This window comes from Aotus nancymaae, unplaced genomic scaffold, assembly GCF_030222135.1.
Source record: "Aotus nancymaae isolate 86718 unplaced genomic scaffold, 86718_ANA_hifiasm-v0.15.2.pri h1tg000048l, whole genome shotgun sequence".
NCBI classification, from domain to species: domain Eukaryota; kingdom Metazoa; phylum Chordata; class Mammalia; order Primates; family Aotidae; genus Aotus; species Aotus nancymaae.
In genome coordinates, this window is record NW_026988462.1 from 525,606 (window position 1) to 542,949 (window position 17,344).

At 47.7% G+C, this 17,344-nt stretch overlaps 2 protein-coding genes across 7 annotated transcripts in view; one reads left to right on the forward strand and one right to left on the reverse strand.

Annotated features, from left to right (window-relative positions):
• GGACT (gamma-glutamylamine cyclotransferase) overlaps positions 1 to 3,117 on the forward strand; it is a 56,306-nt gene extending 53,189 nt beyond the window's left edge. For all 3 annotated transcript variants that reach the window (XM_012440949.2, XM_012440947.3, XM_012440950.3), the window contains exon 3: positions 511 to 3,117. In XM_012440949.2, the coding sequence (XP_012296372.1) occupies positions 520 to 981 (462 nt within the window). In that variant the 5' untranslated portion in view covers positions 511 to 519 and the 3' untranslated portion in view covers positions 982 to 3,117. The remainder of the gene's footprint in view (positions 1 to 510) is intronic.
• PCCA (propionyl-CoA carboxylase subunit alpha) overlaps positions 2,674 to 17,344 on the reverse strand; it is a 433,326-nt gene continuing 418,655 nt past the window's right edge. For all 4 annotated transcript variants that reach the window (XM_064362172.1, XM_064362171.1, XM_064362174.1 and 1 more), the window contains 2 exons: positions 5,311 to 5,388; positions 2,674 to 3,005 (listed from right to left, as the gene is read on the reverse strand). In XM_064362172.1, the coding sequence (XP_064218242.1) occupies positions 2,937 to 3,005; positions 5,311 to 5,388 (147 nt within the window). In that variant the 3' untranslated portion in view covers positions 2,674 to 2,936. The remainder of the gene's footprint in view (positions 3,006 to 5,310; positions 5,389 to 17,344) is intronic.

The following is a 17,344-nucleotide window of genomic DNA, read 5'->3' on the forward strand; positions in this document are numbered from 1 at the left end:
GAGAGGAGGTGGTCTGCGTGCGAGGCCGGGCTGCCCCTGCAGGGCTGAGGAGCATCGTCCATCCAGGTGCTGCGGGGAGGCTGGAGTCCTCCTCCTGTAGAACGCAGGTGTCCTGTCTGCTACAGACACGTCAGGGAAGTCACAAATGTGTGCCCCTTTCTCTAGCGGAGGGATTGGCAAACACCGCGCTCACAGGTTAGAGCCGACCTGGTGCTCGTCTGTGAACAGCCCACAAGCTAGGAACGGTTTTCACGGTTTAAATGATGGCCGAAAACCAGGTTTAAATGATGGCCGAAAACCAAAACGTCTCATGATGTGTGAAAACCGTTGGCCATTCTCATCTGCGTCAGTAGGTAACGCCTGATGGGAGCCAGGCGCATTCCCATGGCGCGAGCTGTGACCCCCCACGGGGGAGCGGCCCCAGTTGAGACGCTCTGGGCCGCGCGCCGACCCCGGGTGCAGACGCAGAGCTCCTGCCACGGGCTCACCAGTCGCCTCCTCTCCCCACAGCTCTGCCTGATGGCCCTCCTCTTCGTATACGGCACCCTGAAGCGGGGCCAGCCCAACCACCGGGTCCTGCGGGACGGCGCCCACGGCTCCGCAGCCTTCCGGGCGCGCGGTTGCACGCTGGAGCCCTACCCGCTGGTGATCGCGGGGGAGCACAACATCCCGTGGCTGCTGCACCTGCCCGGCTCGGGGCGCCGCGTGGAGGGCGAGGTCTACGCGGTGGACGAGCGGATGCTGCGCTTCCTGGACGACTTCGAGAGCTGCCCTACCCTGTACCAGCGCACGGCGCTGCGGGTGCAGCTGCTGGAGGACCGGGCCCCAGGAGCGGAGGAGCCGCCGGCGCCCGCCGAGGCGCAGTGCTTCGTGTACACCACGGCTACCTTCCCGCCGGAGTGGGCCCAGCTCCCGCACCACGACAGCTACGACTCTGAGGGGCCGCACGGGCTGCGCTACAACCCCCGGGAGAACAGATGAGCAGGACGGGCAGGCTGGGTCTAGGCCTGAGCGCCCCGGGTCTCCGAGATGCTCCCAACCCAGCTCATGCTGGGTGAAGGTGGAAGCAGAACAGAGCCTTTTCCAGGGAATCCACGGGAAAAGGAACCAATATTTCAGTGGCATCTGATTTTACAAATAATGTTGACATATAAGTAGCAAGCTGGTTCCCTCCCATCTTTCTACCTGGTAAGAAAAATATAGGATTTTAATTCCCCTAAATGACATTTAGAGAATTTGTGTGATCATGCCCAATTCTTCTTACTCGCCTCTTCCTCCTTGTTCTATTGTTTTTGTTTGCTCAGCTTTGAGCTCGAGATAACATTTGGGATCCATGTAAAAGACTTGGTGTTGCAGCTAGATTTCAGCAGCGCTACTAGACTGATTGTGGCCTGTAGCCCCTGAGAGAGCTGATTTTAGACGGCTGGGTAAAATTTATAAAGAAGGTTCATAGGGCAAGGATGCCATGTATCAGAGTGTGTACAGCACCGTTCTTCATATTTTTTATATCAAGCTTCACAGCAATATTAAAGGTTATTTAAAATTGAAGTCGATGTTTTGGGAAACCAAATATAAAAGTGTTGGTGCTGTGTCTGACCCCCCGTTTTTTTAGTATACTTATTTGGTAGAAGGTTCTTTACATTCTGGTCCAAAAACATAATGAACACCCACTTGCTGGGAGACACAGCTGAGCACCCGGACTCAAGTGGAAGTTTATCTGAGCCCAGATCTCAGCAGTCAGGCCCCATCCCTGCCCCCTGAAGGGAGAGCATTTGGGGGTGGTCCTTTCAGAGAAGAGCCAACGCATTAGTAATTTGTTCTTCAGGCCTGACAGAAGCTTAGCTTCCAAATACAAACAGCACTTAAAATAATTTTAGCAAAGCACGAAGTACCAATTACTACCCACCTCCATCTGATAATTGTCAGCATCGACTCAACTCGGTGCACGGCTCTTTGCTTCTGCTTCCCAGCAAAGTCTGAAACGTATTCCAAGATTTTCAGAACCAAATGAAAATGCAGCTGCTGCGATTCTCAGTAACCTCGTTCTCTGTTGGGAGAGCTCACTTACTCTTCAACTTAATGGTAGATCTGATCGCTAACTGCATCTGGTACAAAAACATGATCATTATTTTTAGCTTCTTTTGCTTAATGGAAACTTGCTTCACAAAAAAACACAAAAAGGCTGGGATGGGTCTCAGCTGATCAGCTTGTGGCAGCCCCATCCTTGACGGGGTGGGTGAGGCCCCCCAAGCACCCTGTGTCTGCCCCGCTTGTGCAATGGGGAAGGGACCAGGCAGCATGCTCATCCTCAAAATAGTGCAGACAGCACCCTAGGCTTCCAGGAAACCTCAAGGTGACCTCCATAGGGGTCAGCCATCAGCACCACACCCACAAAGAGAGCCACAGCAGGAAGGGGATTGCCTAAATCTGCATCTGCACTCCCCAATCCTTAAGAAGTTATGAAAATCAGCACCAGGAGTGAGGGCCTCACTTCCAGAAGAAGGCAGGCAATGAGATGAAAAAAGTCAAGTGCTAATAAAGCCAGGCAGAGAAATGACATTTATAGCAAACCTCAATGTTCCAAAAGGATCACAAAGAAATGCTGGTGGTCCACTGGCAGAGCCTGTCGCCTAAGTATACATTATCTTCATTCAAAAAAAGGGCAAACTAATATTTAGACAAACGCTGTTTTATTGATTTCAGTTTGACACTAGGAAGTCTCACAGGAGAAGTACAAATCATACGTACAGCATTTACATCAATGAAAATTTCCATTGGTGATTTTTTTGGCAGAATATTGGTCTTGATTCTGTGTAATATGACGATGTAAAACGTAGCTGCATGGGGGTGTTCTGTAAAATGCTTGAATCAATTGTGTGAAAGCATCACACAAATGGCGAATTAAATTGGGTGATGAATGAAAGGTTATACATCATTCATTCCAGTTCCACGAGCAGATCCCCTTCTCCAACTGTGTCTCCAGCTCGACAGTGTACGGATTTCACCTTGAATTTTTAAAAATGCAGAGGGAGGGGAGAGTAAGAATTAGTAACCAGAACCAGGAGGCGGTAGGCTCCTAATCCACTTTTAGAAATGCACAGTCCTGCAGGCCCAGCAGCCCAGGCACGAACCACCCCACCGGAGCCGGTCGGAGGGACCCTGGTGAACAGGAGGTGCCCCGGTGGCTCTGCCGCACCCCTCCCCTTTCTCGCCTCCGCTGTCCTCAGCACCCTCACAGTGGCCAGCCTGAGGGCTGCGCTCCGGGGAACTCGTGCTGTGGCCTGCGCTCTGGCCCCTCGCACTGGGCACACTCAGGTTGAGGTGGGCTCTTCACTGCCAGGTGCCGCCTCCCTCTCTTTCTACGGTTTTAGGTTGTGGAAATGTTCTCTGAGAATTAATGGAATATTTAGCGTAAAAGAAAAAGAATAAAACATTCGACAGTCAGATCAGCTGCTGAGTAAGAGGCGGACTTCCCTCGCCTGAGCGCCACCTTCCTTTTGAAGGAAAACAGAGTCCTCGGCAGCGGTGGGGCTGTACGGTCGCCCTTTCCAGCACCGTGGGTGTGTGGACTGTGCCTTCTTGTCCTACCGATTTTGGTCAATCCTAAGTTTTGCTTTCCCAAATTTGTGTTCAGGCTCAATTAGCAAGGAGGGGGCTGAGGTGGGGAAGAGACAGTCATCTGACTTGGTGGAGGCTCTGGCTCAGGCCTGAAAATGAACAACAGGTTGGAACTAATCGGCCACTGCAGACCTTGCTGCTTGGACTGAAGAGGCTGCTTTCCACGATGCTCCTGTCTCCATTTAGCAGCCCTCCTACATGACGTTGTTTTAGTGATGCTACGATTGCCACAGTTGAGGATCTGTTTCCTTTGTGAACTTTTTCTCTGGGAGGAAAAGCGGCCTCACAGGTAGGAACCAGGCCCTGCTACTCTGCATGGGGGCTTCAGGCCACTTCTGTGGTTCCTGGCTGGGTTGGAATGGAGAGGCCTGGGGATGGGGAGAGGCGAGCGGAATGCACAGCATGGCTCCAGCCATGAGGGTGGAGGAAGACCCAGGCCATGAGGACGGGAAACCCACTGATGCATGGCACCACAACCCTTCAGGGAACTAAGGCCAAGTTCATCTCTGCATTAGCACCTCAGTCCCACAGCACAGGGCCCTTGGCATGCAGCAGACACACCTTCTCAGTCCCCACAACTAGGCCAAGTTCTCATCAGGGATGGGTGTCATGACACTAGCAAGCACAAACGTTAAATCCCAAAGAACCAATAAAAGCATCTTTACATCAACAGAAACCAATGTTTTCTTGTTCACTTTTTAAAAAAGTAATTTAGAAAGAATTCCTTAAAACACTGCAAATCATGCCATTTTACTCTCCACATCCCACCAAGACGCCGCAGCTGTCCGCACCCCTCCAGACCTGCTGCTGGCTCAGGAGCGCCGGCATACACCTGGGCCTCTGTTCTCCCTGCCCCTTCTCTGAGAATCAGTTTCATTGCCTTCTGCAGTGACAGAGCATGAGACTGAGGCCGCGTCTCTCTGAAGCAAACCTGGTTATGGACTGATGGATCTCTTTGCACCAAGTGGTCCCAAGACATGGCCACACGCAGAACATGGCCAGCCCTGCGCTTCCAATCATGCCCCACCCTGCAGACACTTCCCAACCCAAATGGCCCTTGGAAAAGATCTTTACCTACTAATGGGATCCTTTTAGTCAGAGGAAGAATAATGAAGTTATTGCTTAAAAAGACTTTTCTATTTTCTTCAAGGAAAAATACACTTAAGTTTCACCATTAATGAATTTCAGTACTAATAGATACTCTCCTTTTTTTTCTCCCTAAATAATTAAGTCCCACATGCATATGGGGTTTCAGCTTCTCTTGATCTGCAACTGAAATGTTCTCTTTATAGAGAAATTGTCTTGAAGAGTTACATTAATTTTTGCAATCTGTAAAACCGTTTCCTGCTGTGTGACCTAAAGTTTTAGATAACTAACTGCCTCCAAGACAGATGTAAACATTAAAAATTAAAGACCCCTTAATTTGAAAGACATTAAGGTGAAGAACAATTGTTCTTTGACTACCTGAACATAATACACAGACTTTTTTGGAAGGCACGCTCTGGATGAGGCAGGGACACATCAGGGCAGAATGGCAAAAGCTCCCAATCCTAGTGGCCTCCTCTGTAAAAGGGAGAAGGGGAAGAGGGCGCCTGCCTCTGTGGTCCCTTTCCAGCCAAATCATCCATGATTCAAAGGTGGACGTTCCTCCATCACAGGCCGGCCTGGGCTGATGGGGACTTGGGGACTTACCGTGCCAGTTTTCCCAGCTGTCATACTATTCTGCATTTTCATGGCTTCAATCACACAAATTTCTTGACCTTCAGCGACCTGGAAAACAAAGGAGTTTTAAAAGCTTCTAATTTTGCAATAATGCTTAGGAATGAAGCCATTACAAAATTATCTTTCAAATGCCCCAAAATTTGTGTCTCTAAACAACTGCAAAGATCTCTAATGTTTCCTATTCCAAACTCATCTTTAGGGACAGTAGAGAAAAGCCACTCTCTCTCTCAAAGTCCTTGTTGGAAAAAAGTCAGGGACTTTTTCCCTGACTGGGGGACCCCGGAGAACTGGGGACCCCGCCTGCGGGGCTTACCCTGGGGATCTCTGAGTCTGGCTCTGCCACTAACAGAGGTGCTGGGAAATTGGAATGTCTTCCACTTACCTGAAACGTCCAGAAATCTTTACAGACAGACTCAAGGTTGCCTGGGGTTGAAGGGGGAAGGGGAGTGACTGCTGAAGGATACAGGTTTTTTTGTTTTGTTTTGTTTTGTTTTGTTTTTGAGATGGAGTCTCACTCTGTCACCAGGCTGGAGCACAGTGGCTCGATCTCAGCTCACTGCAACCTCCACCTCCCTGGTTCAAGCGATTCTCCTGCCTCAGCCTCCCAGAGTAGCTGGGACTACAGGCGCGTGCCACCACACCCAGCTAATTTTTGTATTTTTAGTAGAGTCGGTGTTTTACCATGTTGGCCAGGAGGGTCTTGATCTCTTGACTTCGTGATCCGCCCGCCTTTGCCTCCCAAAGTGTTGGAATTACAAGCGTGAGCCACTGCATCCGGCCAGGATACAGGTTTTTTTTTTTTTTTTTTTGAAACAGAGTCTTGCTCTGTTGTCCAGGCTGGAGTACAATGGCGCAATCTTGGCTCACTGCAACCTCCGCCTTCCAGGTTCAAGTGATTCTCTTTCCCCAGTCTACTGAGTAGCTGGGATTACAGGTGCCTGACACCACACCCAGCTAATTTTTGTATTTACAGAAGAGTAGAGATGGGGTTTCACCATATTGGTCAGGCTGGTCTCGAACTCCTGACCTCATGATCTGCCCACCTCGGCCTCCCAAAGTGTTGGGATTACAGGCGTGAGCCACCACACCCGGCCTCGTACAGAGTTTCTTTTGGGAGTGATAAAAATGTTCCAAAATTCATTGTGGTGACAGCTACACAACTCTGAATTGACTAAAACCACTGAATTGTACACTTTCAAGGGCTAAATTGTATGTGAATTACAGCTCAGTATAGCTGTTACCAAAAACAAAACAAAATGAAACAAAACACCAAAAGCACACCTTTCTGTCTATAGTCCCGGGGAGCTGGGAACAGCTCAGCCCTGGCGCCACGAGGACCACTGTCCCATCCTCTGCATGACACACTGAGTACCCACAACGAGGCAGCTTCTGAAAAGCCCTTCCCCACTGGGAATGACTTCCAGGGAGCTACACACATTCCACGCAAGGAGACTGGGAGTGCCCACGAGGCCTTGCCCAGACTGCGTTCAGAGCTTGCCTTTCATTCTGAGGGCAGCCAGGCTGAGCTGGGTGGAAGCTCACTGGGGTTAAGCCCAAGGCTTCACTGTAGGAGTTCACTGCGGCTGAAAACTATGCCACACACTCACTTCGCTCTGCCTCGATGGGTCAGCATCCTGAGCCGGCCAGGTTTTTCTCTTGCCTTTTTGAAAAAGGGCCTCCCAGTCTTTGAAACGGGCAAGTCCAGGTTCCTAGGGCAACGGCTACGGGGTGTGGGTGGGCATCCTGGCGTGGGGCTCCTGGCCCTTCACAGCACCGTGGCCATGCTCGGCCAATGCCGCTGAAGTGCCTAGAGAATGTTCTTTCCTGAAATCCCCAGATGATCTCAAGTCCCCCTCCGGGCTCCCCGTGTGGCACAAGCTGTCTTGCTGGCACTCTGGAGTGCCAGAGCCCGAGGTACTCTTTTCCTCTGCTGTTCAGGTGGTGGGCTGCTTTTTCCTGGCACAGAAATATAGGAAGAGAGAGGATGCCAAGGCTTTGGCGCTGGCACAGAGGAGAGACACCGCGCTGAGGAGCTGGGCCTGGAAGCACTGCCCGCGCTGCCCTTTTTGATTCATTTTCACCTGGCATCTGCATTCCAGGGAGAATGAAGAATCGGCCTCAAGTGCTATTTGCAGGGGGATGGGAGGGGCAGCGCAGAGACAATGCAGAGGCCCCAGTCAGGGGCGTCAGAACAGTCGCTCCAGCCGGCATTTTAGAGCCCTTTTTCTCTCTTTAAAGGCAGGCAGGGACCAGGGAAGCCAGGAGCAGGCCTGGTTCACTGTCTGCACCTGCCAGCCAGCTGCACACAGGGGACCCTGGAAGCCCAGCCGTGTCCTCTTTGAAGCTGGACTCACTGCGACCCACTGTAACCCAGGACTGAGCACTCAGGCAACAGGACCGGGGACTCTCTGGGAAATGGATCTGAGACTCAAAAGAACATAATGGAAATGCCATCCAAAAATTAGGAATCCACCTTCCCGCTCTGGGCACCATTCTCTCTCCAGATGGAGGAGCTCCCTGGGGAATGCATGCTGGCCTCCCACACACTTACTCAGCCCTTCCTCTGCAGGCATCTGAGGGCCCAAGGACTGGTCGGAGCCCTGCCTCCCCACCACGCACCTCAGCTTCGCATGGGTGGCACAGCCCCTACCCCGTCTGCCAGCAGCTGTGCCCCTCTGCCACTTGTCCCCTCCCATCCCATTGCTCAGAATCTGTGGGCCAGACAGGCAGGCAGCTCCTGCTTCTGTTTTACAGGATCTTCAAGTAGGCGCATTAGCAACTAAAGTGCAAATATGAAGCAGAAATGAGGCCTGGGGATTTCCCAATGTCATGCCGGAGGCAAAGGCCAATCTGAGCCGGCTACAGTTCTATTCTGGGCCCGCCAGGGCCTGGGAGCAGGCAGGTGGTGGACAGGGGCTTATGGGCTCTGCTGTCGCTGCCACTGACCCCCTTTGTGGCTGGCTCTGTGCTTCTAACGTGGGCGATTTGCAAAGAGGTGACGCACAGGTGACTGCAAGTGCTGGGTCCCCGATCGCACACAGAACAAAACCTCGGATTTAGCCTGCTACAGTCAGGAAAAGTGGGGAGGCCTGAAATTAAAACAGTCCTTCCCTCTGATTGTGAGAGTCCAGCAATTCCATTGAAAGGACTTTAAAGAAAGTGTGTCTCTACTGAAGAGATCCCACCTTCTGCCCAACCCACAGCACAGCCCTGAATCATAGAATTAGATCCTCCCTGCTCTATCCCCTCCTCTCACTCCTGTTTCCCCTCCCTAGTTCCTCTCATGGTGTCCACAGTCTATTTAGAGTATTTAGCTCTATTTATTTATTTATTTTTTAGAGACAGAATCTCACTCTGTTGCCCAGGCTGGAGTGCAATGGCTCGATCTCAGCTCACTGCAACCTCCACCTCCCAGGTTCAAGCTATTCTCCTGCCTCAGCCTCCTGAGTAGCTGAAATTACAGGCATGCACCACCACGTCCAGCTAATTTTTATATTTTTAGTATAGACAGGGTTTCACCATGTTGGCCAGGCTGGTCTCAAACTCCTGACCTCAAGTGATCCACCCACCTTGGCCTCCCAAAGCGCTGGGGTTGCAGGTGTCAGCCACTGTGCCCAGTTAGATCACTTAGCTGCAAATGAAAACCTAAGTAACCCACTTCTCTATTAACTTTACACAATCTGTTTTGTAGACCGTTTTCACTAATTTATCCCTAAGAGATGGTGCTTAAAAACATCCTTGATGACCTACAAAACAGTGAGAGACGGCTTGTTCAACAGAATCATGTTCTATCCCAACACACACACACACACACACACACACACTCTCTCATACACACACACATGCACACGTGAACTTAATTGAATTTCAACTTGTTTCATCCTTTGGAAAAAATCAAGCTAGAGAGCCAAATTTGATATAAACCAAACATCAAAGAATGCAATGGAAACAAACTACGTCTGCCCCAGTCTGGGGGAAGAGGCTACACTGGAGAGTGTGCTCCAGGGATGGGCAGGCATGGAGCTGGGCTCCTTCCAACAATAGCAACATGCTGCCACTCAGCCACTGGGAGCAGGGGCTCTCACCTTAGGACTTCCGAGCCTTGCTCCCAGCAGCGCTGGCTCTTGCAGAATGCACTGCACACCCTAGGCTCCACAAGGGAGCTGGGCAGTGGGCCCAGTGGAGGCAACACCCTCCTGATTCCCCTGGGGCACCCGGGAAGCCAGGCATTAATTGGGTGCACTGAGAGGGGCCTCTGACATTCCGTCTCCATCAGACGCCCCCACGTGCAGGCCATTCCTGCAGGATGTGTGCGCACGCTTCTCCAACACTTTTCTGAATCATCTGATGAAGACTTAATGACTGTGACAGGATGTCTCCAGTGTTGGGCTTACAAAGTGGTCACAAGCCTCGAAAGTCTTTTCGATGAACCTAGTGGGCCTGATGTATTTCCCCGCTCACTGTCTAATTGGTGTAAAGTTTGGAGGTCTGAGTCCTGTATCTTTCATCCAGCTTATTGCGTACTCTCCTTTGACACGGGGTCAAGGTTCACATTCGCATCCGATTATCAGAGCGGCACTCATTAAGCGGGAGTCGGCCTTGCCCCAAAAGGGGCTTGAGAGAAACCTTGGCCCATTTACTCAGCAGATTTTCGCATGTCGTGAGGGCCCGAGTGTCACCCAGCATTGCTCTGTGCTGAAGAGCTGCAGACACCTCCAGCTGATGATGAATTGTGAGTGATGGGAATCAAATCCCATAAAGCCAGCTGCTTGCCATGGTCGGCAAAATGACTCTAATGGATATAGGCTGCCAATTTTCCAGTTTTACTGGCAAGTCTTCCAAGTGTAATTAAGGGAAGTTATAAATGATATGGAAATCTATCAAGTTCCATTTATTTTCAGAGGACTCTTTCCCCAGAGACTTTTATCTTCAAGCTTATAGTACGCTTTGTTGTGCTAATGATTTAAACCACTTCTTATTTCTGATTAAAGCCCCCAATATCCCTTCTACCAAGTTCTCTTCACTCCTTCCACAAAGATTAAAAGACAGGGAACCTTCTCCAGCACTTGTTCCTGCTCAGAAAACAAGCTAAGACAGGGACATATTTAGCAATGCGGATCCTTCAAACTGCAAACTGCCATGGCCACTAAGAATGCTCAAAGAAAGTGCAGGAAGAAAGAGAAGAGAAAGGGGGAAAAAAGACCACCAAACATAAAAGGAAGCCCCCACAAGTACAGACTTGAAAGTGGAGCTCAGTAGCAGATATTCATCAGAAGGTGGTGTCGCTCACTAATGTTATTTGATTTGGAATAAAAGCATGAAAATGATGGCAAAGGCCTAAAATTGGAGATGTAAAGGATGACTGCACAGTATTCCATTTCTCAATTTCATCCTTCAGAGCCACAAAATGGGGGTGATACAGTGAGTGGATGAGATTTACAGTAACAGCTGTGGTCTCCCACACAAGGGAGGCCCTTCTAATGGGCTGAGGTCTGTTTGGAACAGACGGGGAGTAACAAAACAAGGTTCCCTATTAAGAGTGTGCAGTCAAATTTCTGATAAAGAAAATGACGAGGGAGTCAGGTCTCCTTTAAGACGGCCCCATCCTCTTGTTGTTGCCCGAACCCAGGGCTGTTTTAAAGGTGTTATCATGGAAATATAGGCCAAAGGACGTACACAGCATCGAGTCCCCCCACCCCCCAGGAAGCCCACTCTCTAGCAACTGTAAGGAATGCAGAGGAAACGGTGCCAGTGGCATATGGCTTTCCACTGTGCTAAACATTCATACAAAAGACAGGTTCATCAGTCATTGGAGTATCTGGATAAAAAATTAGCTCCTGATGGATGGTATTTTGAGCTTACCTGCTGCTAGTACATTACCAGAGAAATGCAGGTTTTGAAACCCACATGACATTAGAAACTGCAGACCATGAAATGCGACACGTGCAGGAGCGCACAATGTACGCCAGATTATACAAAATAATAAATAAGCTATTTAAACCCTCTGCCTAAAATTGGGCCCGCTGCAAGGAACCCTGGGTCACTTCTACGCAGGCCAATTAATGCACAGCATCTGCTGTACAGAAGCAGGGCATGAAGCACTTCCGAATGATTTCGGCAATTAAAAGAAAACTGTTTCCTGCCTGTTCAGACAGCAACTGTTTCAATGCAAGAGTGAGCACCAAATCACTGTGTGCAGCTGAAAAATTAAGTCCCCTTTTTGGGGAAGAAGGGTGGGTGGGAGGAAGAATTTTTATGGAAAAAGGAGGCTTCTTTTGTTGTCCTACGCTCTGTGTTTTTATGCCAAATTAGACAGAAGGCTCGGAGGGCTCAGCAGCCCGCTGCAGTCTCCGCTTCTGCGGCCCTGGCCGCCGGAAAACACGGATCAATATCAGCCCTGCTGACTGCACCACAAAAGTGAAAATCCCTCCATTTCATTGTTCAAGGCTGGTCTACTTGGAACACAGGTGCCTGAACGGCACGCATTTTAAGGCCTTCAGATCTGAAGAAAGGTTCAGTTAACAGTCACAAGAAAAGGCATCTCAGATTGAGTAAAAAGGCACTGGGCACATCTGATTATATTAATAGCAACTTCCTCTTTCTGAGCTGGTAAGATAGGCTGGTAAATATCCCCTGATATTTCCTGAAAAAGAAACGTATATTCACATCCCAACATTTTCATGTAAAGCGAGACGGGGAAGAGGCCACGGGAGACTGTGCAATATCTGAGCAAGGATGGAACCATCGTCAAATTAAAAAGAGAGACGAGGCGGCAGGAGAGGTCCTTCTCCAGCTGAAGGCTCCTCTAATGGCCCATGCACGAGCGGCCTCACTCTGGAGGGCTCGGGGACCAGGGGCCACCCGTCCAGCCCCGCTGCTGGCTCTGGACTGCAGGTACACATGCCATCTGCCCAGTGCTCCCCTTGTCTCTTGAGTAGGGCTCCCCAGAACTAGCCCACACTTGAGGGGTGAAGGGCAGAAATACAGACTTGTGGCCAACATAAAACAAGTCCAGTTTCTCTTACAATTCCTTAAAATGAAGAAAAATACGACTCCCTACTGCCCTCTAAGTCAGCTCGAAACCAGAGCCAAAGCCCACAGTTACAAAGAGAACTAGTGAAAACTGATGTCACTCCCAATACCTTCGGAAACCAGCCTGCATCTGCTACCTTTGTCAAGCATGCTACTTTAAAGGACTCTGAAAGGATGATTTTTGTAAACTTTTATTTTTAGCAAAAGAGAAAAAGGTATTTTAAATCTTGGTAAGGTTGAGAATGGTCACTTACAAAAATGTTTAAAACAAAGAAAACACACCTTCTACTCCCAAGCAGATCATTCCTGAAAAATGAAATCAAACGCCAAGCTTGGAGAGGACTCTCCTATATTTAATATACTAATCCATATAAATATTTTTATATCAATAATTATCATTGAGTAAATTAAACTGTAAAATTCCCAGATTGTTACCTCCAACAAAACCCAACTCTAAAAATCAATGTTATCTGGAAAAGATTAAAAGGCCAAATCAGGGGGCAGTTGCTACCTCTGAAGAAGCAGGACGGGAATGAGATGGGGAGCTTGGCACAGGGCAAGTGCGTGGAGTATGTCATGTCTCATTGTTAAATAACATTTGAATCACATATGGAAATGGTGAACAGAGGGCACAGGAGTGCTTGTTGGATTCTTCCCTGTAACTTTCTGGATGTTGGTAGTGTTTCATAATTTTAAAGTTTTAAAATGTTAACAGATGCATGGATGTGCGTGTGCGTGCTGTGGGATACAATCTGAGGTTGGGGTGAAGACCGGCATCTTGTCAAATCAATTGCTTAACTATTGCTATAAAATATGTACATTTAATTATTGCAGTCATCTGATGATTGTAAATCAAGGTATCCAGAAACTGGAAACTCTATCACGCAGCCAGACTCGCCCCTCTGACAGGGAGAGATGCAATGACCAACCCTGGGCTGTGTGAGGCACACAAGCGCAATGCCAGACGAGTGCACGCCGGGAGGGCCCGGCCCTGCCTTCTCTTTAGGATTCTTGAGAGCTTATGAAATTTTCAAATCTTGTTGTTTTTTTTTTTTCTTTTTTAAGACAGAGTCTCTCTCTGTTGCCCAGGCCGGAGTGTAGTGGCGCGATCTTGGCTCACTGCAACCTCCGCCTCCTGGGTTCAAGTTGTTCTCCTGCCTCAGCCTCCTGAGTAACTGGGACTACAGGTGCATGCCACCACACCCGTCTAATTTTTATATTTTCAGTAGAGACAGGGTTTCACTATGTTAGTCAGGATGGTCTCGATCTCCTGACCTCATGATCCACCCGCCTCGGCGTCCTTAAGTGCTGAGATTACAGCTGTGAGCCACTGCGCCCGACCTATCTTGTTTCTTTAAGAAATAAAAAACAAAGGTATCTCGCCAAGTCTGCCAGTTCTCCATGATCGGCTAAGCTCAGTTACATGAAGTTTAGGGACAAAGGGGAGGTGTGGGCATCATACTCCGAGATGGGATGGGGTGCCTGTGTCTCGTGGCCTGTGGTTGCCCACCTGCTTGGGGGCCTCCCTGTCAAAGGAGCTCGTGCAAGAAGGAAACAAAATCAGAGTGAAGTGTAAGGGGTGCTGCTGCCAGCGCTTGCCAGGGTGATGCTTTCCTGGCACACTGTACATACAGTCATCCTTTTTTTTTTTTTTTTTTTTGCCTTTACAGCATTGTTCACAAAAGGAACAACCCCAAACACCTCAGCAACCTTCTGCTAAAGGTCAATTCCATCACAAGTGGATCTTCTCCTCTTAGCCCCACAAAATATCCCGAAGTCTATCTAACTAATATTGAATGGGCTAATTCTCAAGAAAAATCAGCAACAGGTACTTAATTTCAATCTATTCTTTCACTTGGTTTCACGATCATCAAGAAAGAAAGAAATGCAAATGAGTATATAGCCAGCTGATGGTTTGTTTCTCATTTAATTGTTTGGTGTATATTTTTTGATGCAAATCTGTGATGACTGCAGAATACAAACATTACTTCAAAGAATCCTGGCCGGGCTCGGTGGCTCATGCCTGTAATCCCTACACTTTAGGAGGCCAAGGTGGGTAGATCACCTGAGGTCAGGAGTTTGAGACCAGCCTGGCCAACATGATGAAACCCCATCTCCACTAAAAATACAATAAATTATCCGGCTATGGTGGTGGGCTCCTGTAATCTCAGTTACTCAGGAGGCTGAGGCAGGAGAATCACTTGAACCTGGGGGCAGAGGTTGCAGTGAGCCAAGATCATGCCACTGCACTCCAGCCATGGCAACAAGAGTGAAACTCTGTCTCAAAAAAAAAACACAAAAAACCTTAACTAAATGCAATATTAAAATACCTCCTGGGTGACTATTTTATGGGGTTTTGTTTTGTTTCTGTTATCAAAAGGCTAACACAGCAAATGTGCGCATCATGACTATTTATACTTCAAAGTCAAAATGAAAATTGTGTAATAAATTCAAGCAGCTGTAAGTCGAAATTAATGTGGAAAAATGCATTCTACCACTATTCTGAAAAATATGTATTTTTAACATTGCTGTTCAAGAGTATCATAAAGATCGTTTAAAACATTGAGTCATGCTAACTTTGATTACAGAAGTGCTCCCAGTCTACGGTAGTGTTACGTGTCTAGGAAAACAGTTTGTTTTCAAACTGAAATGGGTTACTGCAGAAACATTTTCAGAAGGCATATGAAAAGGCATGTAAAATTTATTCTATCAGTTGTTTTCTAACTTACATTAGTTATCATTGACTTTAACAATCCATTACTTTCTTACTGATTTGTTTGCTTACATGCATTTTACTGTATATTAACACCCTCTCTCCGCATGTTCAAAAAAACGATTACACGATCATTTCAAATGTGATCTGCCAGCTACATTTAATGTTAAATAGTATGTAACAAACACTGGAAAAGTATTAGGAACTTTGCTGTGTGAGCCCTAGAGAAGCTCTTCGTGTTTAGGGCAGGGAGAGTGTTTCACATGAATCCGTTCACAGACCCTGACACACCAAGCCCCGAGTGGATTCATTACTTCTCAACAGCCACCCCACGTCTCTTCTTCCTGAGGTTTTTAAACTGTGTTCAAGGTGTTTACTTCACAAAACAGATTTGTTCATTACGATTTATGTGACACTTTTTTCGAACTTTATTGCCAGGCCCACCATTGTAAGATTGGTCAAGTGAAATTAAGCTAAACACAAACATGATAGGTTACTGGAATTTAAATGATAAAAAGTAACATTCCAAAGAAAAACAGAATACTCGTAAGGCCCTCAGTAATTTCTGGGTCCTTATTTTCCTTGAAAATACGCCAAGGAGACGGACTCCATTATCTTCCCACCCATAAAAGGAGAACCCCCAGCTCGGCTACTGTTAGTGCAGAGGAAAACGCGACCCGCCCGGCAGTGTTAAAATCACTGGAAACCACCAAACTTCAACGTTACAAGTAGTGTTTTCTCATAACAGCCTCAAGTAAGTGCCGTGCTCTGGTCCGAGGAAGTTCCTTGTGTTTAAATGACACAAAGCAGAATGTAATTATAGAAGTTGTTCTAAGAGCCGACGATTCAACTTCTCGGGCTGCACTGGATTTCAGTATTTGTGGTCTGGGACATTTTTCACAAGCAGTAATCGACTGTTTTATCAAAACACAATGGCACAGACTACGAAAGGAAGCTCTCCAAGTACCAAAAGAGACAAATAAAAGCAAGTGTATGCCCCACCTGAGCAGCCCCCACAAACATCACTCAGGAGGAGCTGATGGATCCTGAGGTCATGAGCCGATTCACCAGGCGGGCCCCCCGGGTACTCTGACTTTAAAGGAATGCATACAATACAGGCCCCACTGCTCTGCGGTAACATATTTTTAACAATTAGTTCTCAAATTAAACCATTCTTAATGAGTACGCACATTTAATTATTGGTGGGTGTTTTCAGTATCTGAGCTACATCGACGAACCCAGGACTAATATCACATTGTTCCCATTTACGAAATGCCTTGCGTTTCCACATTCAATGATTAACCAGGAAATGGAACATACAAAGGCCAAACCCTTTCGGTATGTGGGAGCCAGCAGCTGTTAAGAAACCTGAAGGCTGCACTGATCTGGCCTTGGGAGCACCCCATTTACTGCCTCTGAGCAGCCTCCGTGAGGGCCACTGGGCAGACGGGACCAGGGCAGCAGTCTCACCCTCTCACCCTCCAGGCTTGAGGCAGGAGTGGTCTCGTTCTTTTTTGCCCTACCTCCCTCCACTCAGGTGTGGATTCAGGTGTTAGAAAAGGATTTAAGGAAAACACTTACACACACACACACACACACAGAAAAGGATTTAAGGAAAACACACACGTGTTAGAAAAGGATTTAAGGAAAACACACACACACACACACACACACACACACACACACACACACTCTTTCTTATGGCCTCTCCCAAATCCTTAACACTTGGGCATTAGACAGTCTTAATGAGGGCTTTCTTCCAGGAGTATCAGTGCTTTCAAAGCAAACAATTCCCAGCTACGTAGCCTCTTTTATGCCTTTCTTAAAGAGCTGATAGTTCTATTTCTGTATCACCAGGTAAAGCAACTGTTAAGTCAGTTTTCTAACTTCACATATTAGTTTCAGAGCTGATCATTTAAACAACTAAAACTGATGTTTTCTTGATATTTAGATTATTGCAAATGCTTTTCTAGAAGCCAAAGCCAACAACATGATTTTTTCCCTCAATGTTAAGAGGATATTTTATCTATACTAAGAAATCAGGAGGCATTAAAATGTAAGCCCCAATGACCTGAGATACAAAATATCACCCCTACCTCATCCATGAGAGATAGTCATGTCTGGCTATTTTCCTGCACATGAATAAAAATGCAAGTATCTAAGTGTCCCCAGAAACCTCATTTCCTCCTAAATTGTTTTCTTTTCACTTTTGCTGCTCATCAGTAGAGATTTCTATCCATGTTCTAAGAAAATGTGTGT